Source organism: Lichtheimia ornata, assembly GCF_029851405.1.
Source record: "Lichtheimia ornata isolate CBS 291.66 chromosome Unknown scaffold00046, whole genome shotgun sequence".
Classification (NCBI taxonomy): Eukaryota; Fungi; Mucoromycota; class Mucoromycetes; order Mucorales; family Lichtheimiaceae; genus Lichtheimia; species Lichtheimia ornata.
Window position 1 is genome coordinate 41064 of NW_026695366.1, and position 20316 is coordinate 61379.

General features: G+C 43.2%; 8 protein-coding genes across 8 annotated transcripts; 3 read left to right on the plus strand and 5 right to left on the minus strand.

The window, feature by feature from the left end:
• Nucleotides 1-1891: 1891 nt before the first annotated feature.
• O0I10_008555 (uncharacterized protein) lies at nt 1892-3426 on the plus strand (the record flags this gene model as incomplete). The annotated part of the gene is made up of 5 exons (XM_058488558.1): nt 1892-2161; nt 2224-2570; nt 2640-2839; nt 2892-3252; nt 3312-3426. 5 exons carry the CDS (start codon nt 1892-1894, stop codon nt 3424-3426), a joined length of 1293 nt encoding a protein of 430 aa, XP_058340583.1.
• Nucleotides 3427-4412: 986 nt separating this feature from the next.
• O0I10_008556 (uncharacterized protein) lies at nt 4413-5067 on the minus strand (the record flags this gene model as incomplete). The annotated part of the gene is made up of 2 exons (XM_058488559.1): nt 4413-4650; nt 4703-5067. 2 exons carry the CDS (start codon nt 5065-5067, stop codon nt 4413-4415), a joined length of 603 nt encoding a protein of 200 aa, XP_058340584.1.
• Nucleotides 5068-6108: 1041 nt separating this feature from the next.
• On the minus strand, nt 6109-6957 carry O0I10_008557 (uncharacterized protein; the record flags this gene model as incomplete). The annotated part of the gene is made up of 3 exons (XM_058488560.1): nt 6109-6586; nt 6639-6764; nt 6821-6957. 3 exons carry the CDS (start codon nt 6955-6957, stop codon nt 6109-6111), a joined length of 741 nt encoding a protein of 246 aa, XP_058340585.1.
• A 513-nt stretch (nt 6958-7470) lies between these two features.
• O0I10_008558 (uncharacterized protein) lies at nt 7471-9135 on the minus strand (the record flags this gene model as incomplete). The annotated part of the gene is made up of 10 exons (XM_058488561.1): nt 7471-7571; nt 7625-7759; nt 7817-7912; nt 7962-8074; nt 8138-8314; nt 8375-8621; nt 8683-8777; nt 8834-8882; nt 8946-9016; nt 9068-9135. 10 exons carry the CDS (start codon nt 9133-9135, stop codon nt 7471-7473), a joined length of 1152 nt encoding a protein of 383 aa, XP_058340586.1.
• A 333-nt stretch (nt 9136-9468) lies between these two features.
• Nucleotides 9469-9951, minus strand: O0I10_008559 (uncharacterized protein; the record flags this gene model as incomplete). Its single annotated transcript, XM_058488562.1, has 5 exons — nt 9469-9548; nt 9613-9661; nt 9715-9762; nt 9824-9863; nt 9926-9951. 5 exons carry the CDS (start codon nt 9949-9951, stop codon nt 9469-9471), a joined length of 243 nt encoding a protein of 80 aa, XP_058340587.1.
• Nucleotides 9952-10670: 719 nt separating this feature from the next.
• On the plus strand, nt 10671-13941 carry O0I10_008560 (uncharacterized protein; the record flags this gene model as incomplete). The annotated part of the gene is made up of 9 exons (XM_058488563.1): nt 10671-10781; nt 10832-10924; nt 10983-11261; nt 11317-11407; nt 11459-12471; nt 12527-12764; nt 12825-13238; nt 13304-13784; nt 13842-13941. 9 exons carry the CDS (start codon nt 10671-10673, stop codon nt 13939-13941), a joined length of 2820 nt encoding a protein of 939 aa, XP_058340588.1.
• A 390-nt stretch (nt 13942-14331) lies between these two features.
• Nucleotides 14332-16042, plus strand: O0I10_008561 (uncharacterized protein; the record flags this gene model as incomplete). The annotated part of the gene is made up of 4 exons (XM_058488564.1): nt 14332-14570; nt 14623-14746; nt 14802-15355; nt 15412-16042. 4 exons carry the CDS (start codon nt 14332-14334, stop codon nt 16040-16042), a joined length of 1548 nt encoding a protein of 515 aa, XP_058340589.1.
• Nucleotides 16043-16300: 258 nt separating this feature from the next.
• On the minus strand, nt 16301-20298 carry O0I10_008562 (uncharacterized protein; the record flags this gene model as incomplete). Its single annotated transcript, XM_058488565.1, has 11 exons — nt 16301-16784; nt 16851-16928; nt 16985-17499; nt 17555-17690; nt 17751-17929; nt 17990-18147; nt 18205-19088; nt 19148-19670; nt 19726-19936; nt 19995-20128; nt 20181-20298. The coding sequence occupies 11 exons, from the start codon at nt 20296-20298 to the stop codon at nt 16301-16303; spliced, it is 3420 nt and encodes a 1139-aa protein (XP_058340590.1).
• Nucleotides 20299-20316: the final 18 nt, after the last annotated feature.

The window sequence follows — 20316 nt, forward strand, 5'->3', positions numbered from 1 at the left end:
AATCAACCAATGTATTGTATCCGATTTATTATTTTTTTCATTTATTTCATCAAAGGTGATATCTACAACGGGACAAGAATGTTTTCAATATTTCTAATTTTCTTCATTACGTCGGCTATGCAGCATTAAACAGGTATTTGTAAATAAATCCTTCCATTGAAACTCGCGAAAAGTCATCAAATGTGAGGAAGCGATCTCAAGATGTTATTAAATATGTATAAATCACCTCTTTGGGCACCTTTGAGGACTAAACGTGGTATTAAACTCTAGAAAGGTGTCTCTTGCAGATGCCTTTGACTCACATTATTACATCAATTTTATGGAAAGGAAGCTCTTAGATACATATCAAGCCTAAATATTGCTATAAGTAATTAAAATGGAGCTTTATTTTCCTAATGTGTCCTTGTAGCCTCGAAAACCGTCTAAATATTCAACCAATCGGGTGACGATTTGTGTACAGCCCAGTTCGCACATAACGTCGGTGGGTTAACCCACCGACGTATTGTACTTTTACCCACCGGACGTTTTGTACTCTACCCAGCGGGCGTTTTGTACCCCTATATCAAGCCGACTACCATGCCACCAAAAAATTTTGAGGCTGCAATATTTTTGAGTTTGGGGTCCATGCAAACAAATTTTTTGGGTCTGGGCCTTGTGTAACAAAGACGGCTCTATATTTTGCCGGGTACATTTGACCGATGTGGGTCGAAAAGGTGACCACGTGACCAAGGAACCACTTAAAAGCAAAAAACATAAGAGTTCGCCAAAACTTTTTTTTACCATCAATCGTGGCCAGTCTTGAGAAAACTTGCTGGTCGTGCTCGAAACGTCGTTGTCTGTGAACATGAACGTTCACAACGACGATTCTAAAATTCCCCCATCCAGCTCCACCCCATCACCTTTTTTTTCGACGACCAAAAAAAAAATATTTTTTTGGGCTGATGATGACATTCGCTAAATCCCAGATTGCCCACCACGAACCTGACACTTACTCACTAGCTACTTCCAGCCACGCCGGACAACCTTGTTCTAATAAGACCCCCATGCTTCATTTTAAAGTTATGGCTTAGGGGCGTCTTTTCCTGTACGGCCACTGTAGGCGTGATTAGGTTAGGCGGTATGGGTCGGCATAATTTCTCGCACCTTGCTAGAGTGGAGATCGAACAGTGTGCGGGTAAACTTTGCAAGTTTAACATTTATACATGTGATATGTATAAAGTAGACTATCATATACAATCATAAATACATGCCTTATTGCACGTAATCTTTGATATGATTAGAGCTATTTGCGGAATAAGTTGCTGCCTTCGGTTACACACACATTTGCATTTCCTATAGACAAGTTAGGAGTTGGCATTGACAGCGCACCTTGCACCTGAAGTCCTGAGCAAGGCAGATGGTGCTTTATATGGACAACTAAACATATCCAAAGTGAATAAATGATCTACTTGACAGGCAAGCAGGGGAAGCAATGATGGAATGTACAAGAGATGGTAGGGAAGGAAGAAGAGAGAAAGAATGAAATACATGATGGAAGCATGAATACATGGCGTGAATGTCGTTAATACATGTGGACTTCCTGGGTGAGGATAACTCGGCGCTATCACTGTCGATTACAACAATCGATCAAAATACTGTGAATTGTATTCTTTAAAGCTGTGATCTATCGCTTCTATCACAGCGTACGATCTTGTGCTTGGGCCATATACTATACTTTCCCTATTTTACTTGCCTATCCATGAGGCTATCTCATCGATGTGATGTCCGCTGAACTATCAGGTGGAGGTGGGGGGCAAATAGCCCGAGCCAGTTCTGTGTCTTTTCTCCTTCTTCGACTGACACCACCTGATTATCTATCGCTTCTCGTTAAAGGAGAGACCAACCCTCTCGAATGCCTCCCGCTGCTAGGCTTAATCATCGCCATCAGCCTTCCACCACCTCTACTGTCTCATCCTCATCCTCGTCTTCATCCAGCCGTCCTGCTCTTCAACGCATTTTAACCAATTCTCCGTCGAATGCGGTCCACCTTTCACGAAGCGCAGCACCAACATCACGACGAGTACGTTCACACTGGTTTAGTCACTTTGCAGTGCATTGGAGACGCAGCTCAAGAACGTCGAAACTTTTATTTGCGTCGACATTGGCGCTCGTTGCCATCCAGGTAACGCTTGTGCACGACAAGCAATGCGCAGGCTGTCCACTCACACCGCGGACACACAACAGGTGATTGCGACGATCGTGGTGTTGACTTTCTCTTGGGATATGTACTGCGATAAACCACTACGAGTCTTTTTGACGGTGTATATCTTGCGCGTATTTCTTTCTGCACCGTTATCTGTTTATCTACATCTTGCCCCAAGACGCCGGAGGCAACAGCAGCAAGAACAACAAGAACAACAGCAGGACAACAATCGTCATCATCCTCACCAAAACTCTAACGTTGGTTCGGACGCTATTGTTGATGCTGAGGCAGGTACCTCATATATGCTAACGGATCATCGTCAACCTCCAACCAATTCATCGCCAGCTAATACCGAGTATGACACATCACTGAGTAGCTGGATAGACCGGTAAATCTAGTGCTATGAATGATTACGTGAGAATGATGGAATACCATGTTCACTTTCAATGTATTATAGGGCCAAGTCAGCTCTCGATATGTTTGCATTGCTGTGGTTTATTATTGGTAACTACATGCTGTTCACGTCAACAACATGCTCTGAGACAGCGGTCCCACTATACTATCTATCGTTTGTCATCATCATATATGGATATGTTGTACTTTCTGTACCCATTCTGCTATGTACAGCTGTTATATTCTGCCTACCGTGTGTTTTGGGTAAGAGAAATATCGCACCATCATATGAACTCTTGCTTACGAGTTTTTACAGTTGGGATGCGTATGCTGCATGTGGAGGATGCGGAGGATATGGGCGGTGCCTCAAAGGATGAGATTGCACGAATCCCGGTATATAGATTCAAGTCTCTTTCAAATCCCCCTGCTTCTACTGAGGATATGGAGATGCAAGAGTTACCCCAAAAGCCACAGCAGCAGCAAGTGGTCCATGAACAGACGTATAGTTTCTGGAGTCAATTACAAACCCGTTTTGGATTGTCGAATGAGTCCGATGACCAACACCATATCGAACATGAGCCTGAGCTCGATACAATCGAAATCCCCAACGAGCAGGACCGCGTTTGTGCTATATGTTTATCTACTTATGATGATGGTGATATCCTCTGTCAGCTATGGTAAGTGAATTTGGGCAATGAAGAGTGTTCAAAAGCTCATGTAATGTTACACTCTGCAGGTGTAATCATCATTTTCACAAGACCTGCGTTCATGAATGGCTTGTACTCAACAGTCGCTGTCCAATGTGCAAACGTGATTCACGAGGGAAGCAATACCCGGCTATGGATTGTTGAGTTTCCACTCTTTCACAATTCAATGTTCTAGCCACCTGATTCTGGATATACTATTAATCTAATTATCAATTCACTTCTGAATATACAATCTTTTTCTTGGGTACATATTATCCCAAGCAATTCTTACGTCTACTCTGTGTTTTTTATCTGTACGTTTGTTGCATGTTACTGTGTCATTCAAGAAGATGTTTTGATATCATTGGGATAGTTAACGACATGCGGCTTGCAATTGTGAGATTTAATAGCCGGTACTCGAAAGCTTTTGATCAATACTGTTACTACTATTCGGAAACCATTGGATGCGTTGCGCACAATGCGAGACATAACACTTCCATGAATGGCGAGGAAGATCATTTGATGATTGTTTACACTTTGCACCAAATGCACAACATAGCATCACGTGCTAGAATTATCGCCTCGCATAAACGACAAACGTCCTCGCAATGTTACCCTTCTACCTGCCCTCGTCACGCATCAGCTATAATCATCATCACCAGTGAAAGCTACTGGGTGGTGCAGTAGCGGGGAAATAACCATGGGTGACATTTTATTTGTTAATGGTCCTTTCGCATATCTATAGGCGCCCTGTTGTCTGCAGGTTACAGAATGCAAATGCGTAGTCCAAAATACTTTATTGGTAGCTATTTGGTAAGCCGTTTTCAGACGAGTACTCGCATAACGGTAGAAACTACTTTTAATTTTGACAGTTGCTCACAAGCATACAACTACGCTCCTTATAGCGATTTCCTTTATCTCTGGTAGATAGCGATACTGTTAAAGATAAAGTTTATTGTTCATCTGGAAGCAGTTAGAATTTTATAAACATTTTTGTCTCCCTTTCGAGATATATATCACCTGTCACGGACAGTGTGGCGGAACCGCATATGGACATGGTACATCAGTGGGTCGTATGCAATTGTCAGGACATTCCTTAGGACTAATCATAGAGGGATTAGGGGGTGTGATCGGTTATAATTAGGTGCAACTTACCACATGTACATTATCATGGGACAAACGGTAGTAGAAGATGTTTGGACATATTCAGTGACGGTTGTTGTCTCGATATGTGCTGAAGGCGTAGAAGTCAGGACTGGCTCCAAAATCTCTCTACTTTCACTGTCATTTGCAACAGCCGCTACCTCCTTAGGTGGGCAAACAGGCTGATGTTGGAATGGACACAGGACATCTTGCGGATAACTACATGTCTCAGGGCATTCGTCCGGGCTGACATCGAATTAGATGAGAATTATTGCTTACACGCTGTTTATTCACTTACCAAGGGATGATAAAATCGGCACATACTGTATTGTTGGCATCGTTATTGCTCTCAAGCTCAGGAGGTACGAAAGATATTGGTTCACCAACACAAGCTATGGAAGGGCAGCAACTACCTTCATCTTGCATAGTGGTACATGTTCCCCAGGTCGGTGTGGGTAATGGTGGGCAAGACGTAGGGCAACCATGGCTTGCCAGAGAGCTGCTTCCCAACCCAGCTGAAGATATAGCTGCATTGTGGGTAGGCTGCGCGAACCAATTCGATGACGGTTCTTGTCCTTGATAATACCACTGTGACTTGTCCGATATAGTTGCTGGGATATTCCAGTGGATGTTTAATGCGGATGATGCAGAATGTGGCGACATTGAAGATGAGCCTTTTTTTCTCTGCTTATCATAGCATACGGGCTGTCCACTTTTTGGACAACAGATGTCAGCATCGGGATAAAAGCAGTTATCAGGGCAGTTTTCTGGGCAAGGTGTTTCTTTGCATGGAACTATACATGGAGACTGGCATATTGGTTCTCCAAGGAAAGGACAGCATGGAGGTCCAGTGTAGCGACATGAGTAAGGGCAATCATCCGGGCTTTCATACAGGTTAGTTCCCTAAAAAATGTCACATCGTTCGTATCATACTTGCCATGGGGTAGAAAGAGTGAGGCACATTATACCATTGCATTCGGCTTTGCAAACGGGAATTCCTGCACCACTGCATCCGCCACTATTTGGATAAACACAAGTTTCGCCTGATGGGCAATCTGGACATTTGTATTGATAATTTGGGCATTCCAAAGTATTTTCACCTAACAAGCAGCTCTAATGTTATGGTATATTCTGCCAGCGTGGATTATGCATACCCATTACTATAACTCTGGCAGTTATGCCAATGAACGCCACTACAGCGGTGGGGCCGAATATCATATTTTTGGTTGCGCGGATCGAAGGAGAAAGCAACCCAATCTAAAGAACCAGGGTAGTCATTTTTATATCAATGGTTATGCACATCGTGGCGAAGTTCATTCTTCCGTGTCTTTTCCCCTCATGATTGCCGCGTCCTTTACCGTTAATTTAATATATACCTAAAATGCATACATACAGGAGTGGACCACACGCATTTGTAGCTTTGTTTTCTACAGTCCATTGTTTGATAAAGCATTGGTGAGCAAATTTTAGGCTCTTGAACAATGAAACGGCGTCACAACGGAGTGGTGCTGGTCCCAACAATATATGGCTGGTATAGGAACAAAAGCATTTTGTCATTTCTTTATCCTGGTCACTTTTAAAATAGTGAAGAAGGTTCATTACTCTAAATTCTTTATAATTGACCTTTGATCATAAGCAAGACTTCGCTGAAGAGCATCATCTTGTTATTGAAGTTTGGATATCACGTTGGGCATTGGGCATATGTTAATTTAATCCCTTGCTAAACCATTGATTATCAACCTTATAATATAAGCTGTGCTTCCCGGTAGGTAGAACCAAATGATCAACTTTATCCACATCCAAGAGTAAAACCGCGAAATTTTCGTAGCCTGCTTCCAAAAATCGCTGCTGGACATTGTCGTATGCGATAAACCATCCGCTACTCATGTCAACATCTTTGATTTGTAGCGCATCGAATGGGCAATCTGAAGCAAAGGTCGGACGTAAAGTATCACTCATTCGATACCATTGTCGAAGTCTCTCCGCTTGCCAATTAAAGGAAACTGTGTCGTTTTTGGAATTGATCAAAAAAGCCTTGGTCGCCAATTCCTTGACTGCCAGGGGATCCACTCTTTTTGTCGGCATTACACGCTTGCTCAAATCCTCTGTTGGTGAATTGTGATGTCCCACAACACGTATCTTGCCATATAGTCTGAATTGTTCCTGAGTAGAGTGCATATACCTTTTCAGGTCTAATTAATTAACTGGATTGCGTTCAAGTTAGCTCTAGTTACCAGTTGACTTCAGCCATCGGGTTATGGGCAATGTCCTTCATTTTTTGGGAACGCAAGTCAGTGGTGATAACGAGCAAATCACTTTGCCACCCAGTATCTTCACGATGATCTTGCCCACTGAAGCCTCTGTATTGATACCGATAAGAAGTCGGTATATTGTCATAGCACCATAAAACTATTACCTAAAAACAACTGTACGATTGGCAGGTGTATTGTCTGATTTCACAGTAGCAAGAGACATGTACGTTGCTGACGCCCCAATCTGCTCAATGTTAGTTCGTAGACGAGATTCGATTAATGCTTTCCAAGGTGTAGTCATCGTTGAGAACGGCCTTCTGGGTTAGCGAGCGGATAAAAAGGTGCTATATGTGGTCCATTTTCGGGCTGGTTTGATTCGCTTGGTACCAGGATCTTGTCTTGTTTCTTATCGATTGATAAGCTCCCATTGTCCCCAAGGGGTACATGCACAACTGCTCGTATGCTTTCGGATAAACATCCACCTTTATTGCTTGACTACCTCGCAAAGTTTTTCTTCTTGGAGCTGACCATCACCATCTCTAGTCAGCACACATAACAAGGATCATATGGATATTTATAGGAAGGGGAAGCTATCACATTTCACGGTCCTTCACATGAATCGATAGTTATAATAATCATTTGAGTTATGCAATGGTGGCGATCATTCATGCAGAAAACATAACTGATAAATAGATTTCTAATGAAGCTATCAACAACAATGGACGTGAGAATTAATAAAACGTAACTATCAATTAACTATTGAACAAGAAAAAAACGCCGAGTCAAGCGAAATGAAGCGGCAACGGAGACTGGTTTATGCTATGATATTGAGAGCCTTTTTGTACCATGGTAGATTCTTCTCGTGTTCGTCCTCCGCAACAATCTCAGCTTGCGTGACACGGCCCGTATCGAAGTCTGGTAGCGCACAGTCAGTACGTTGATATATATCGAGACCAGATAACACTCACCAATGTCATCCAAAGATACAACACGTGTGCGTCGAATAAGTTTGTATGCAACGTAAGCAACAACAGCAGGAACGATACCAATGTAATTAGTAGCAAATAGTACACCATCAAAGTGAGGAGTGAATGCCGTGTAACCTGGAGTAGTATAACGAGCTTAATCTTTCATGCATTGAACATGTTAAGCTGACATACCTTGACCAAGGATGATCAAAATACATAAAACGCATGCAAACAGCGACGGGATGGGGAACAAAAACGTTTTATAAGGTAGATCCTTCAAATCACGCCCTTTGAGATAGATATGAGATTTTGTTAAATAATTGCTATAGGTACGTACCTTGATGCTTATAAGCACGACGAAATCGCATGTGGATGACAGCAATACCCCACCAGCTGATGAACCCAGTAACTGCTGTAATACTTAAGAACCAATTGAATGCAGCAGAAGCACTATTACACCCCTTTTCAGTAAGGACATGTTTACCTAGGATCGCTTTCTTCGATGCAACTAACCTATATATTGACGCAAATACGCATGCAAATCCAACGCTGGATGAAAACAAGACCGCCCAGTAGGGTGCACCAAACCGATTGGTTGTCGAGAAAAATGCAGGTGCGTTCCCGTCATGTGCTAGGCCCAGTAAAGTTCGTGAACAGGTATAGATACCAGAGTTACCGGCAGATAAAACGCTGATATTGATTTGTAAGCGTACGGCTGTTCACCAGTAGTTCGTTTAAGTTGAACAATACCTCGTCAAAGTTACCGCGTTTATCACATGGCTAGCCACTTCGATGCCTGCTAGTTCGAATACAAGAGTAAATGAGGCAGTAGCTGCAGAGTCATCAGTGTTTGCTAGATCAGGGTTATCGCTAGGTAAGCATAGACCCAATAGGAAGATGGTAACAATGTAAAAAAACACTATGCGCCAAAAGGTATTGCGGATTGCGCGCGGAACCGTTTTTGTTGGATTCTGTGCTTCGCCAGCGGTAATACCAACTAGATGTGCATATGTAGGGGGTTATTCATACCATCAAAACTCACTTATATGGAATGTTACCAATCTCAGTGCCTTGGAAAGAGAAGCCTGCTGTAAGTAAAACGCTGACCAAGCCGACACCGCCGTCGACAAAAGCGCCAGGGTCCCTCCAATACCTTGAAGTTCATCTGATGGTAAGTTTCAATGCCAATATGTTTAAGAATACACATACTTGAATCCAAGAACTTGACCACCTAGACCACCAGCCGCGATACAAATAGCTTTTTGGAATCATGCTATAGTGAGCGTACTGGATGCTATTGAAAATGCACACATTCCCTTACCGATGATTATAAAAACAATCACGATCAAAATTTTGATCATCGCAAACCAATATTCAAGCTCTCCATACAATCTGAAGTGATAATGTGTCAAATCAATGGAAATTACGCTCAAGCTTACTTACTTCACACTGACTAAGTTGATTGCAACCAATATGACAAGGAAAATCGCCGACCAAACAGCGTCGGGCATTACAGGTTTCCAAAAGTCGATAATGGTTGCAGCCGCGGATAACTCTGGAAACATGTAAGCTAGTGTTCGTTTTGGTTCAAGTGACACATACCGGTGGCTATGCTGACGGCCTACAATGATCGTGCCTTATTAGTCTCGGCAAAACTCAAACGCGGAGTTGATGAAACTTACCCACTGTGAAGCGTCGAAAGTAGAGTTATGATACGACAGGTCATTAGTTGCCTCTTTCTAAAGCCGATTTACCCCAGGTTTACACTTACATTGAACCTAATCCCCTTATCATCAGTCAAAGGTCCAATGTTCGAATGATACAATATCAATGCTTAGATATATTTACCAGTAATTCCAACCAAGTGCGAACCCAAATGCCGGATCCACGAAGCGGGTGGCGTAATGATTGAACGAACCAGATACTGAGCGGAACGTCGGGATTTTAGAGGTTTTGATAATCTCGATCAGTGATCTGCTCAAGCTTACCAGGAAGGAATGTTGCCATTTCACCAAGACAGGTCATAATACAATATACCTGAAAGGCCTGGATTAACGCTATGAACTGCACCACCAATACCGTCAACCTACCATTATTCCGACAATTGCATAGGCAATCAATGCACCTGCCGGGCCAGCCTGCGACAATTAATTTGGTTAGTGGGAGATCTTAGAGCTAGACGTTTCATTTGTCACTCACGGTTGCAATATTTTCACCAGTAGTCAAGAAAAGACCAGTGCTATAATCGTTGTCCTATGCATGAGCATATCGCTCAAGCCCAATCAAGCCAAAAGATCTTACCCAATAGCTCCTCCTAATGAGATCATTTGAATATGTCGTGCACTTAGACCTCGTTTCGTTCCATGTTGTATATCAGCCGCTGAGAGGTGGTATTCATCGCCATCGGATAGAGTGGATGTTGGTTCGACGACTGCTTCAGCCTTTTCGTCATAAGGATCCGATGATCGCTTTATACCCTGCTCAAGCCAGCTTTGTTTATCTGACATGAACGGCCTTTATGCAAATAAACACAAAAAAAGAAGGGAAAAAAAAACCTGGCTGCGATTTTATTGCTTCCGAATAGTTTCTATAGCTAAACCCAGCATGGTGCTCTAGCAGCAGTGAGTCAGACAAATTGCGGAGCACAAGCCGGCGGGATATAGCACGATTACCAGAAGAGCTTGGCTGGTACTATCAGGAGTATTAGTGATAAGAAGGTTTGCATTATGCTTGTGTACCATGTTTGCAAAAGTAATGACCAAAGTGAGATACAAACTAAATCACGTGGACGACAAAAAATGCCTTATTTTAAGGTAAGAAGGTCATTAGTGTGAAAAAAACAAGATTCTTGCTATCCCAGTTAGCTGAAGGAAACAAACCTATAACAAAGAAGAGGTATACTTTTGATGACTTCAAATCACAGTAACATGTATCCGTTTTGTCAATGATGGTGAATAGATGGCGGTGGAATACTTGTCGGAGAATGCACGTAAAATGCTGCTGCTAGGCTGGAGTCTTGAAAGAGAATTAAAGTGCGTCTTTCACAATGAGCGCCACGATCCCCCAAGTACTACAAGCGCTCACAGCGTTGTATTCTGCTCCCGATCTACAAGCAAAGAAATCCGCTAATCGATGGCTTGACAATTTCCAGAAGCAGGTTTGTTGTCTCTTTCGTTTCAAGGTCTGATTTTAACGTGAAGACCACAGCCCGAGGCATGGTCTGCAGCAGATTTTCTACTAGAGTCGACTGATTACAATACGGAGGCACGCCTTTTTGCCGCACAAACTTTGCGAACAAAGGTGAATACGCTAAATTTTGATAACCAACATGTGCTCATGTTCTTGGTGATATGCATAGATAGTTTATGACCTACGGGATCTTGATGAGCCTGCACGACTTTCGTTACGGGATTCACTAGTGGAGCGACTCAAAATTTCAGTCTCAGGACCCAAAGTCATCACGCTACAGCTGTGCCTAGCTTTGGCTGATCTTGCAATCCAAATCCCAAGCTGGACTACTGCGATCCAAGATATGGTCAATAAGTTTGGCGGATCAATGGATATGAGCATTTGCGTAATCGAGTTCCTAAGAGTGCTCCCCGAAGAATTGAATGGAAATAGCCGTATACCTCTTTCGGTAAGTGCGTAGGAAGCGTTGAAAAGCAGCCATTAATCAGAACGAGTGTATTTAGGATAGCCAATTCAAGGAGCAAAGCATGAGTCTCGTACAAAAGAATGCCGAGGAAGTAATGAAGATCCTTCTTATGTATATGCAAGCTAGCGGTAAGACTCATTGACAAGGTATATAGCAATGTATGCTCATTCTATACATAGCTGGCAATACCAGCATTCTGGAATGCGTGTTCCAAGCGCTTTCGAGCTGGCTCAGAACTGGAGACGTAGGCACAGGATTTTTATCAGAAAGCCCGTTGATTGGATTGGCATTTGGAGCATTGGAAAACCCAGAGCTATTCGATGTTGCTGTCGATTTGATTTGTGAGATCATGTACGAGACGCGAGATGTAAACGAATCCCGTGAAACGATCCAGGCTATCTATACCCTTATTGTCCCACTATTGGCGAAGCTCAAAGAAGCTAAAAATGAAGAGGACAGCGATACAGTACGTGGCTATTGTCGTCTATTTGTGACAGCAGGAGAAATCTACGTTCCTTTGATCGTGCAGCATCCGGCATCACTCGAAGCACTTTTGGATGGTGTGATGGAATGTACATCTTACAGCGACCTTGAAATTGTTCCAATCACTTTCAAATTCTGGTATGAGCTTACCGATACGCTCAAAAGTCCTCGATTTCAATCTGCGCTACCAGCACTTGTTGGGTACTTTGACAGACTTGTGGACATCATGATTATGCATCTTCACTATCCCGACGATTCCCATTCTTGGACAGCTGAAGAGCGTGACGATTTCCGAGACTTCAGACATGAAATGGGTGATACTTTGAAGGATTGTTGCCAAATACTAGGTGCTGAGAGATGCCTGGAGAAGCCATTCATCAAAATTAAGACGTTGCTCGATCAAACAGAACCTGTACCATGGCAACAACTAGAGGCGCCTATTTTTTCTTTGCGGGCCATGGGATCTGAAGTACCAGAATCTGAAGAAAAAGTTATGCCACAGATATTGGAGCTATTATCCAGACTACCTGATCATCCCAAAATCCGTTATGCAGCGACACTGGTCATCTCACGATATTCATTCTGGACACGACTACATCCACAGTTCATTACTTATCAGCTCAATTTCATCTCAGCTGGTTTTCAGAACGATGAAGTGGCCGCGGCAAGCGCTTTGGCACTGAAATATCTTTGCAAGGATTGTAGCGAGGTATACACATATAGCCAATGATAATGATACGTATGCTGAAAAGAGCTGCTATTAGCTACTAGTAGATTACGTATCTGATCTTCATCCATTCTACACAAGCATCATACGTAGCCTTCCGTTTAGTGATGCGCTTGATGTGACCGAAGCTGTTGCACATGTGCTTGCTGCGGTTCCAATTGCAAACATGCAGGATACACTACAGCATTTCTGCTTGCCGCTAGCCCAGGACTTGCACACGATCGTAATGAAAGACAAAGCTTCAATTACACGCGAAGATTCAGTTCGAGTTGGAGGTAAACAAGTGCTATGTGTGATACATTTGTCGAGAGCTGACGAGTTGGAGTTGTAAATAGATTTGTTGGATGAAATCGCGGTTTTCTTGGAAATAATCCATCCTGACATTCCTCTTGGTCAACCTCATCCATGTGTCAACTTTGTGAACGAGTTATGGCCTGTGTTTGATCTGTGCTTGGATAAGTTTGGCGACGACATGCCCGTATGCGAACAACTAGGCAAATGCTTCAAGAACTGCGTGCAATCCTACAAGCTTCACTTTTTGCCGTTACTACCCCAGTTAATCGAGCGGATAACAAGTGGATTTGAGTGCAGCGGTTTGAGCGTGTACCTGTATGTGGCTCATAAGATTGTCAAGGAATATGGTTCAGGTGGCCCAGAAAATGCAGCAGGCTGTTTCGGTCTTGTAGAACGTATGAGCGCAATTATGTTCTCGAAGGCGAGTGAAAAGCAGTTTCAAGACATGCCCGATGGTAAGTTATTCCTTTGACCATTGTTTGGTACAATGATCGAGAGCTGACATTTAAGTACTTTATAGTGGTAGACGACTATTTCCGGTTGATCACAGAAATGCTGAAGATTATACCAACCAATCTCATTCAAAGCCCATTGTTGGCATCAATCTTCCAAGGTGGTCTTGTTGGTTTATCACTTGATGAAAAGAACGCCCTTGGTTCTGTGGTCGCATTTTATCGTCAGTTATTGGATATTGCAGTACCGGTGAACCACCATCGTGCATCAGATAGCTCCGTAGCCGAATCAGCAGCCGCCGATCAGAACGCCAACATAGTTACGCAGCTCTTCCGTGAATGTGGGAGTACTTTCTTCAATATCTTATTCCAAGGATTAATCTCGCATTACAACTGGGATATCATTCCGGAGGTAGCCAGCATTTTAAAAACTCTCTCGCAAATCCTCCCAAAGGAATCAAGCGAATGGATCGTTTTCATGGTTACAAATATCCCGGAAGAGACAATATCGGCAAACATGAAAAATGACTTCCTTCAAAGCTATGTGAGGTAAATAGCACATTGCATCCTTGCGGTCTATCTCGGTTACTGATTATACGTGTATAGTGCGGTGCAAGAAAAACATTGGGCGAAGGCACGTCGTGTGTTATCGGATTTCATCGTTGCATATAGAAGGAAGAACACCGTGCAATCTAGAAAAGAGTAGATAAAGAGTGTGTGAAATGCTATAACCTTGAACTAGTCTCCCGTTCTCTTGCTTCGCTCGCAAGATATATATTGCCTGTTTTTGCTTCGTTGTTGTACATGTGCCTGTTTTATGCTCTTCATTTGTGGACTTGTCTATATTGGTTGCAAGGATAGGAGTAAATCTTTATTATCGGAAGAAGAGAGAAAGAAGGAGAGAGAGGCAAAAGCAATCATGGTAATAGCATGCTTGGTGATGTAAAAGTAAAGCCTCGCTGTACACTACGTTGGGTTGGTGTCTAATGTAGAGATGGGTGACAAGGCGTCCAAAATCGCAAATTTAGTGCCGATCGGGGGCTAGCGTGCTTTTGCCAGCAACTGCCTACAATCCTGCTAAGCTTCTCCTTCTTACATGATATCAACACAGTGGCGGAATATCGGTTTTGTTGCTGCAATTGTGGTTCTCTTATTCACCATCCTTCATTTGCAACAAGAGACCCGAACTGTAACGGAGGGCATTCCTGACACTGAACTCGAGACACAACAAGTTGATCAGCAACCAGGCACAGATGATATTGACGATTCTGAATCCTTGGAAATCCCGGCTTTCAATGAGCCAGCTCCCTGCGATCTAGTAGACTTTGGTTGGCTGTAAGGATTGTCAAGTGATTATCTGTGGTCTATCTTTTAATAATCGTTCTAGAGCTTCTGATCGCAAATACTGGGATGGCTGGGGTTCCAAAGCAATGTTCATGAGACCTGATGGAAACTTTACACGCAAGGATGTGATTGCAAATGAAGGTGATACCATATGTGTGGTTGTGTTGGTAAGTTTAAATCGTCACGTGATGAAGAACATGGTTGGTGATTGACTTTTTATAGCTGGGTCCCACTCCCGCACCATCTGCCATTCGATCAGAAGAGCATTTGGCTCCCGCAGACAGCCTTGTGATGACAGCGATAGGCCGACAGAATAAACGTACAGTAAAGCTACGACAACATCGCACGCAAACCAACGTATATTACGCTGCAGTCCAATTTATGCACGAAGACATCTATGATCTTGACACAAGGATCGAATACAGATCATACTTTTGGGAAGCACCATCACATCACGCCTATCGACCATTCCGTTTCCAATCAAAAAATAAGCTTATTGTCAAAGTCAGCGATGATCAGCAACCGACGGCACTTCCCCCATGCGACTATAAGAATTCACTTCACCAAGACGGCGTCTGGATGAGTAAAGACGAGTATCAACGCCGTTATCCGCTTGATTTCTATGGCATGTTTGGCACTCCACAAGAAGACCATGCTCAGAACGACCACTTCTTTATCCCGGATCATTGCAAACCTCAATATATCAGCATAGGACAAGCTATTCAATGTTTGGAGGATCAAACTGTGCATGTTTGGGCAGACAATAATGTTCGAAGGTTGATTATCTCGTATTATGGTTAAAGTGACATTGCTAAATTTCTACAATTCTTAGGAATTTGAAGGCATTTAGCAGTGGCAATAGATGGTGTATGGAATCAGCCAAGAGTGCTTGTATATGCGATGACGATTATGAGGATCATGCCGAGCTTTATCCATGGGCAACCGATTTCAATGTTCCTCTGAAGATTAATGAAACATGGCATGCCGACACCGAGTTCTATTTTAACCTCGTGGACACAGCACTCCTTGAAGCAAATTGGGGACAAATTATATCTCGGCGAGCTGCTCAGCTGAAGGAAGCGGATATTGTCATTATTGGGTTTGGTAATGAGGATATTCGATTACGCACTGTTGCACCTACAGAATTCGCAAGAGCCTTTTCAAAATTACTCCATTATCTTGCCCACGAGGTTTATCCAAAGCAACGTATCATTGTGCGCACCCCACAACCATTCTGCTGTGGCTCTATTTATTCAACTGCTTGGAATTCAGGAAGAAGCGAAGCTTTCACTCAAGCTGTAATGGATGCTTACTCCTGGGATGACCGTGTAATGCTGTGGAATGTTCATGCATTGGGGATAGCTGATAATATGTGCGTGTCAGCTGGAACGGCATATACGAATCGCAAGGTAGTCAATATTGAGAATATGCAATTGTGGAATCTTTTGTGCCCAGCTTTATAAACGTGTATACCTTTTACATTTTAAAACATGACATCTGATATGCGAATCCCATTAAGCATGGCCCAAGATTATACGGGCGTGATAAAGTGACAAGCACATTACATCCGCGGAACCTCATTGCGTCACATCATCGTGCTATTATGATTAGAGACCTCTTGTAGCAATGGCTGTGATGGATACATGTTTCAAAAAGTTCATTTAGTGATTACTTCTAATACTTGATTCTATGTTCGTCTCTGCTAGATGGCACTTTTACATTTATTGGGCTCGGGCTTTGCCTTTACCCTTGCTTTTTCGTTTCTGCTCTTGCTGTCGCTTGATTTCTTCTTGTGCCCGCTGTTCCTGTTCCCGTTGTTCCTGTTCACGCTGATTACTTGATTCATTGTCATCTGGAGACTGCTCAAACTTGGCTCGAACACTTTGATAATGTGCAAGTTCTGTAGCAGACACGCTTGGCACTAACTCATCCAAGGCATTCAAGAAATCGACTTCTTCAACCTGAACTGTGGTTTCTTCTGTAGTTGCGATCCGTGATAGATAATATTGAGCAGTAACGGGATTAGGCAAATCGGCGTGCTTTTCATTGTTGAGCCGCTGCACCTTGGATTCGATTGTATTGGCTACACGTGTCATGGCCTTTAGCATCGCGTCAGAGCAGAGTGCATAGAAATCAGCGCCGGTATAATGGAAGGGGCAACGTTCGGCCACCCGCATAAGGTCTAAGTCAGGGTGGAGGCGGAATCTAGTAACATTTTTAATATTATGGTTAATCGAGAATGATCAAGCGTCTCCTTATATCAACACTCACTTTCTGGTCAAAGCTTGAATGATGCGTAATTGTGCTTCATGGGTATCACTCACACCAAGATAAAGCAATTTATCAAATCTAAGTTGGAACATTAGATATACAACATCGTTGATGCAGCGACAGATAGAACATACCTTCCTGGGCGAAGTAACGCAGGATCCAATAAATCGGGTCGGTTTGTTGCACCAATCACAAAGACGTCGCCTGCACCTGATCCTTCACCACCTTCACTCATGCCATCCAATTCAGCAAGCAATTGACTCACGATGCGATCCATAACGCCGCCTGAGTCTCCTTTTTCACCACGTTTTGGAGCTACGGAGTCCAACTCGTCAAAGAATACAACGCAAGGCTTTGCATCACGTGCTCGTTGGAATACGCGGCGAACATTGGCTTCTGATTCACCGATATACATATTTAGTAGTTCTGGTCCTTTGACGGAAAAGAAGTTGAGAGAGCACGATGTAGCAATAGCTTTCGCCAACAATGTCTTGCCAGTACCAGGAGGACCATAAAGCAAGATACCACTACGTTTTTTCAAGCCTGCACCAAAGAGTTCAGGATGCTCCAAAGGAAGTTGCACAGTATCTAGAATGTCGTCTTTGACGTGAGCCAAACCTCCGACATCGTCCCATGTTACGTTTGGAATCTATACTTAAGCTTGTCAGCCATCAATCCTTTCAATAGAAGAATATCACACATGCCTTTGGAGCGCCAATTGAATCCGAATAACTCGCTCGTGCTTCATTCAATGCAGCATCAAAGTCAGCAGCCGTCAACAAAACGCCAGCTTTCTTGATATCATCAGCTGTTAAATGATTACCCCTTTGTTGTCCCTCTCTGTATAAGCAATCATAAAATCAGTCTAATAAGCACTTAATGTCTGATAATATACCTTACATTGATTTGTTGACACGTTGGAGTGCCATTACACCTGCTCTTGCTACTAAATCCACCAAGTCCTTACCCACCAACGCAGCAGTTTGAGTCGCTAAAGTTGGCAAGGAGACATCGGGAGCAACGGGAGAATGGCAGGTCAAATTTTGCAATACACGAAGTCGTGCTGCTTCATCAGGAGCCTATTAAGATTGGTATTGTTAAATAAAGAGATATGCCTGATATCTGGTTCAAGTACTTACGTCAACCACAACTTCATGTCTGAAGCAACCAAGAATACTTGTTGGTAAAGCATCGATGTCGCTAGTGGTTGCGATCACCATGATCGGAAATCCAGTGCTTGCGTGCGTAGCGCGAACATTTTCAATACACTCCTGTAGAACTGTAGCCAATAAAGGTTCTATATTCAGACATGTTAGTTATCTCCTTTCGAAATGAAGATATCAGTATTCCATACCTTGGCCTGTCTCAACTACAGCACTCTTTTGTGCCAGATCTTCGATCATTCTGATAAGCATGATACATGGGGTCAATGATGCTGCCTTATCGAATTTAGCTCGCATATGGACCTCTGTCTTTGCATCGGTCTCGGATACAATATCGCAAGCAGAAAATTCAAAGAGATGAATTCCCAAATCTTCCGCCACTTCACGGACTAAAGTTGCCTTGCCACCACCCCGTGGTCCTTGAACAAGAGCGTTGCACGATAGCTGGAAATCGCGGCCCAACGGATGCAAAGAAGATGATACCAATTCAAATAGCTGATTATAGGCTGGGGTTTGTGTGCGGTGAAGAGGAAGTTTGTTGACAAGGTCGTAATAGTGAGTAAGTGATCCGATCGGTGCACGTGAATGCTCAATGCCTGTTTGTATCATTTTTGTATGGCTTGGTACGATTCTTCTTCCATGTCCATAGAAGGAAGGGTGGATACCATCGCTATCGGTTTTGGCATTCGTTTCCTCTTCCTCCATGCTAGTCACCTTGAAATACGCCAATGTCGTAGCATCAATAGTTTTCTGCTGAATGGACTCATCATCATTCCGCGAATGTAACCGTGCTTGTTCCTCATTCAAGCGAATAACGATGAGGTCGCCGTTGCATAGAACCCGTTCTCGTTCTTCGAACCATTGCTTAAGTGCTTCAAGGAATGCATTTTGCAAGGACTTATCCATGGAGGCGGATGAAGCGACTCTTGCTATACTCACAGCACTAGCAATATCTGGACCAGACTCAGGAGGAGAAACATTCAGTCGCGATAGACATACGACGGCCTCCTCTGATGATGTGGGAGGTAGAGGCAGTCCTAGGTTGAGATATAGAACCGGGGGAAGATAAACAAAGCTTATGCATGATAATTAGCATAAAAACAATTGACAAACATGATCAAAATCATTCCATACCTATCTTGCTCATTGATTAAATCAATGTCGTCAACACCGTAGACACGACAGAGCCGCGATTTTTTGCTATCAGCTGCACTAACTAGGATCCAATCACCGCTAAAAACACCACAGCGTGCCAAATCCTTCACACCAATGAATAATCGATTTTCATCATCATCCATAACTCCCGGTTCTGGAAAAAGCCTTGAGACGGGCCATGGTTTTTGTAAAATGCGAGGAATGAATTCTTGTGGCTCGACCAGAGTTGAACTTGTGTGAGCTTCAAGCATATTGTAGGTTGTAATATTGTTGGCTTGATCTGAGACAGCTGGGTTATCCAAACTAGCGGCAGTGTCTTCCGACGATAGATCAACAACCAAAACTCTCGTGTCTTCGGTCGACTTGATATATCCCTGCTGAACTGGACTCGTCATTAGGACCTTGAAATCATAGCCGTCAAAGGTATATCGTCCACCAGCGCGTATGATCATTTTCAGCTCATCATCCTCAGAAGTCAAAAGTCTGCCGACAGCAGCTTCATCTATTAAAGCAAGTCAATGCTTAGCTCCGTATCTCACTGAATATTCCTGGTTTACCTTGCTGTGAACTTTGAAAAGATGACGCATCTAATGCACCAATGACTATTTCATCCAATGGGGCTAGCTGGACAGCTTCGATATGAGCGATACAATTTCCTCCATCGTCGGCATCGAATTCTTCGTACTCGTCGTCTAGTCTTGTAGATGCCCAAGAGCCATAAATAGTCTCGATAAATGCAGTACTAACAAATATGCATTCCTTGGTCCCCTAATAAAACACGACTGTCATTAGTCTTATGATCATGCTGACTTTTTAACCAGCTTACCTGATAATCATTTGTCCTTTTGGCATGGATCAAGATTGATGATAAGGAATTTGACAGTGATTCATCCTTTTTTGGTGAGTCGATAGGCGTTGAAGTAGATAGACAAGGTATCTTAATCGATACAGGAAACGTGTCTGGGCATTTATGAATGAGCGGCAAGTAGGTACAGCACGATGAGTCATGTACCTTTTCCACCAAGGTCGGCTGGTGCGATACGTTCCCATAAAGCGGAAGATAGTGTTACGACTTGTTGATCGCTGGAATCATGCTGAAGCACCAACCGTGCTAATGTTGACTGTGGCATAGAGACTTATTACGTAAA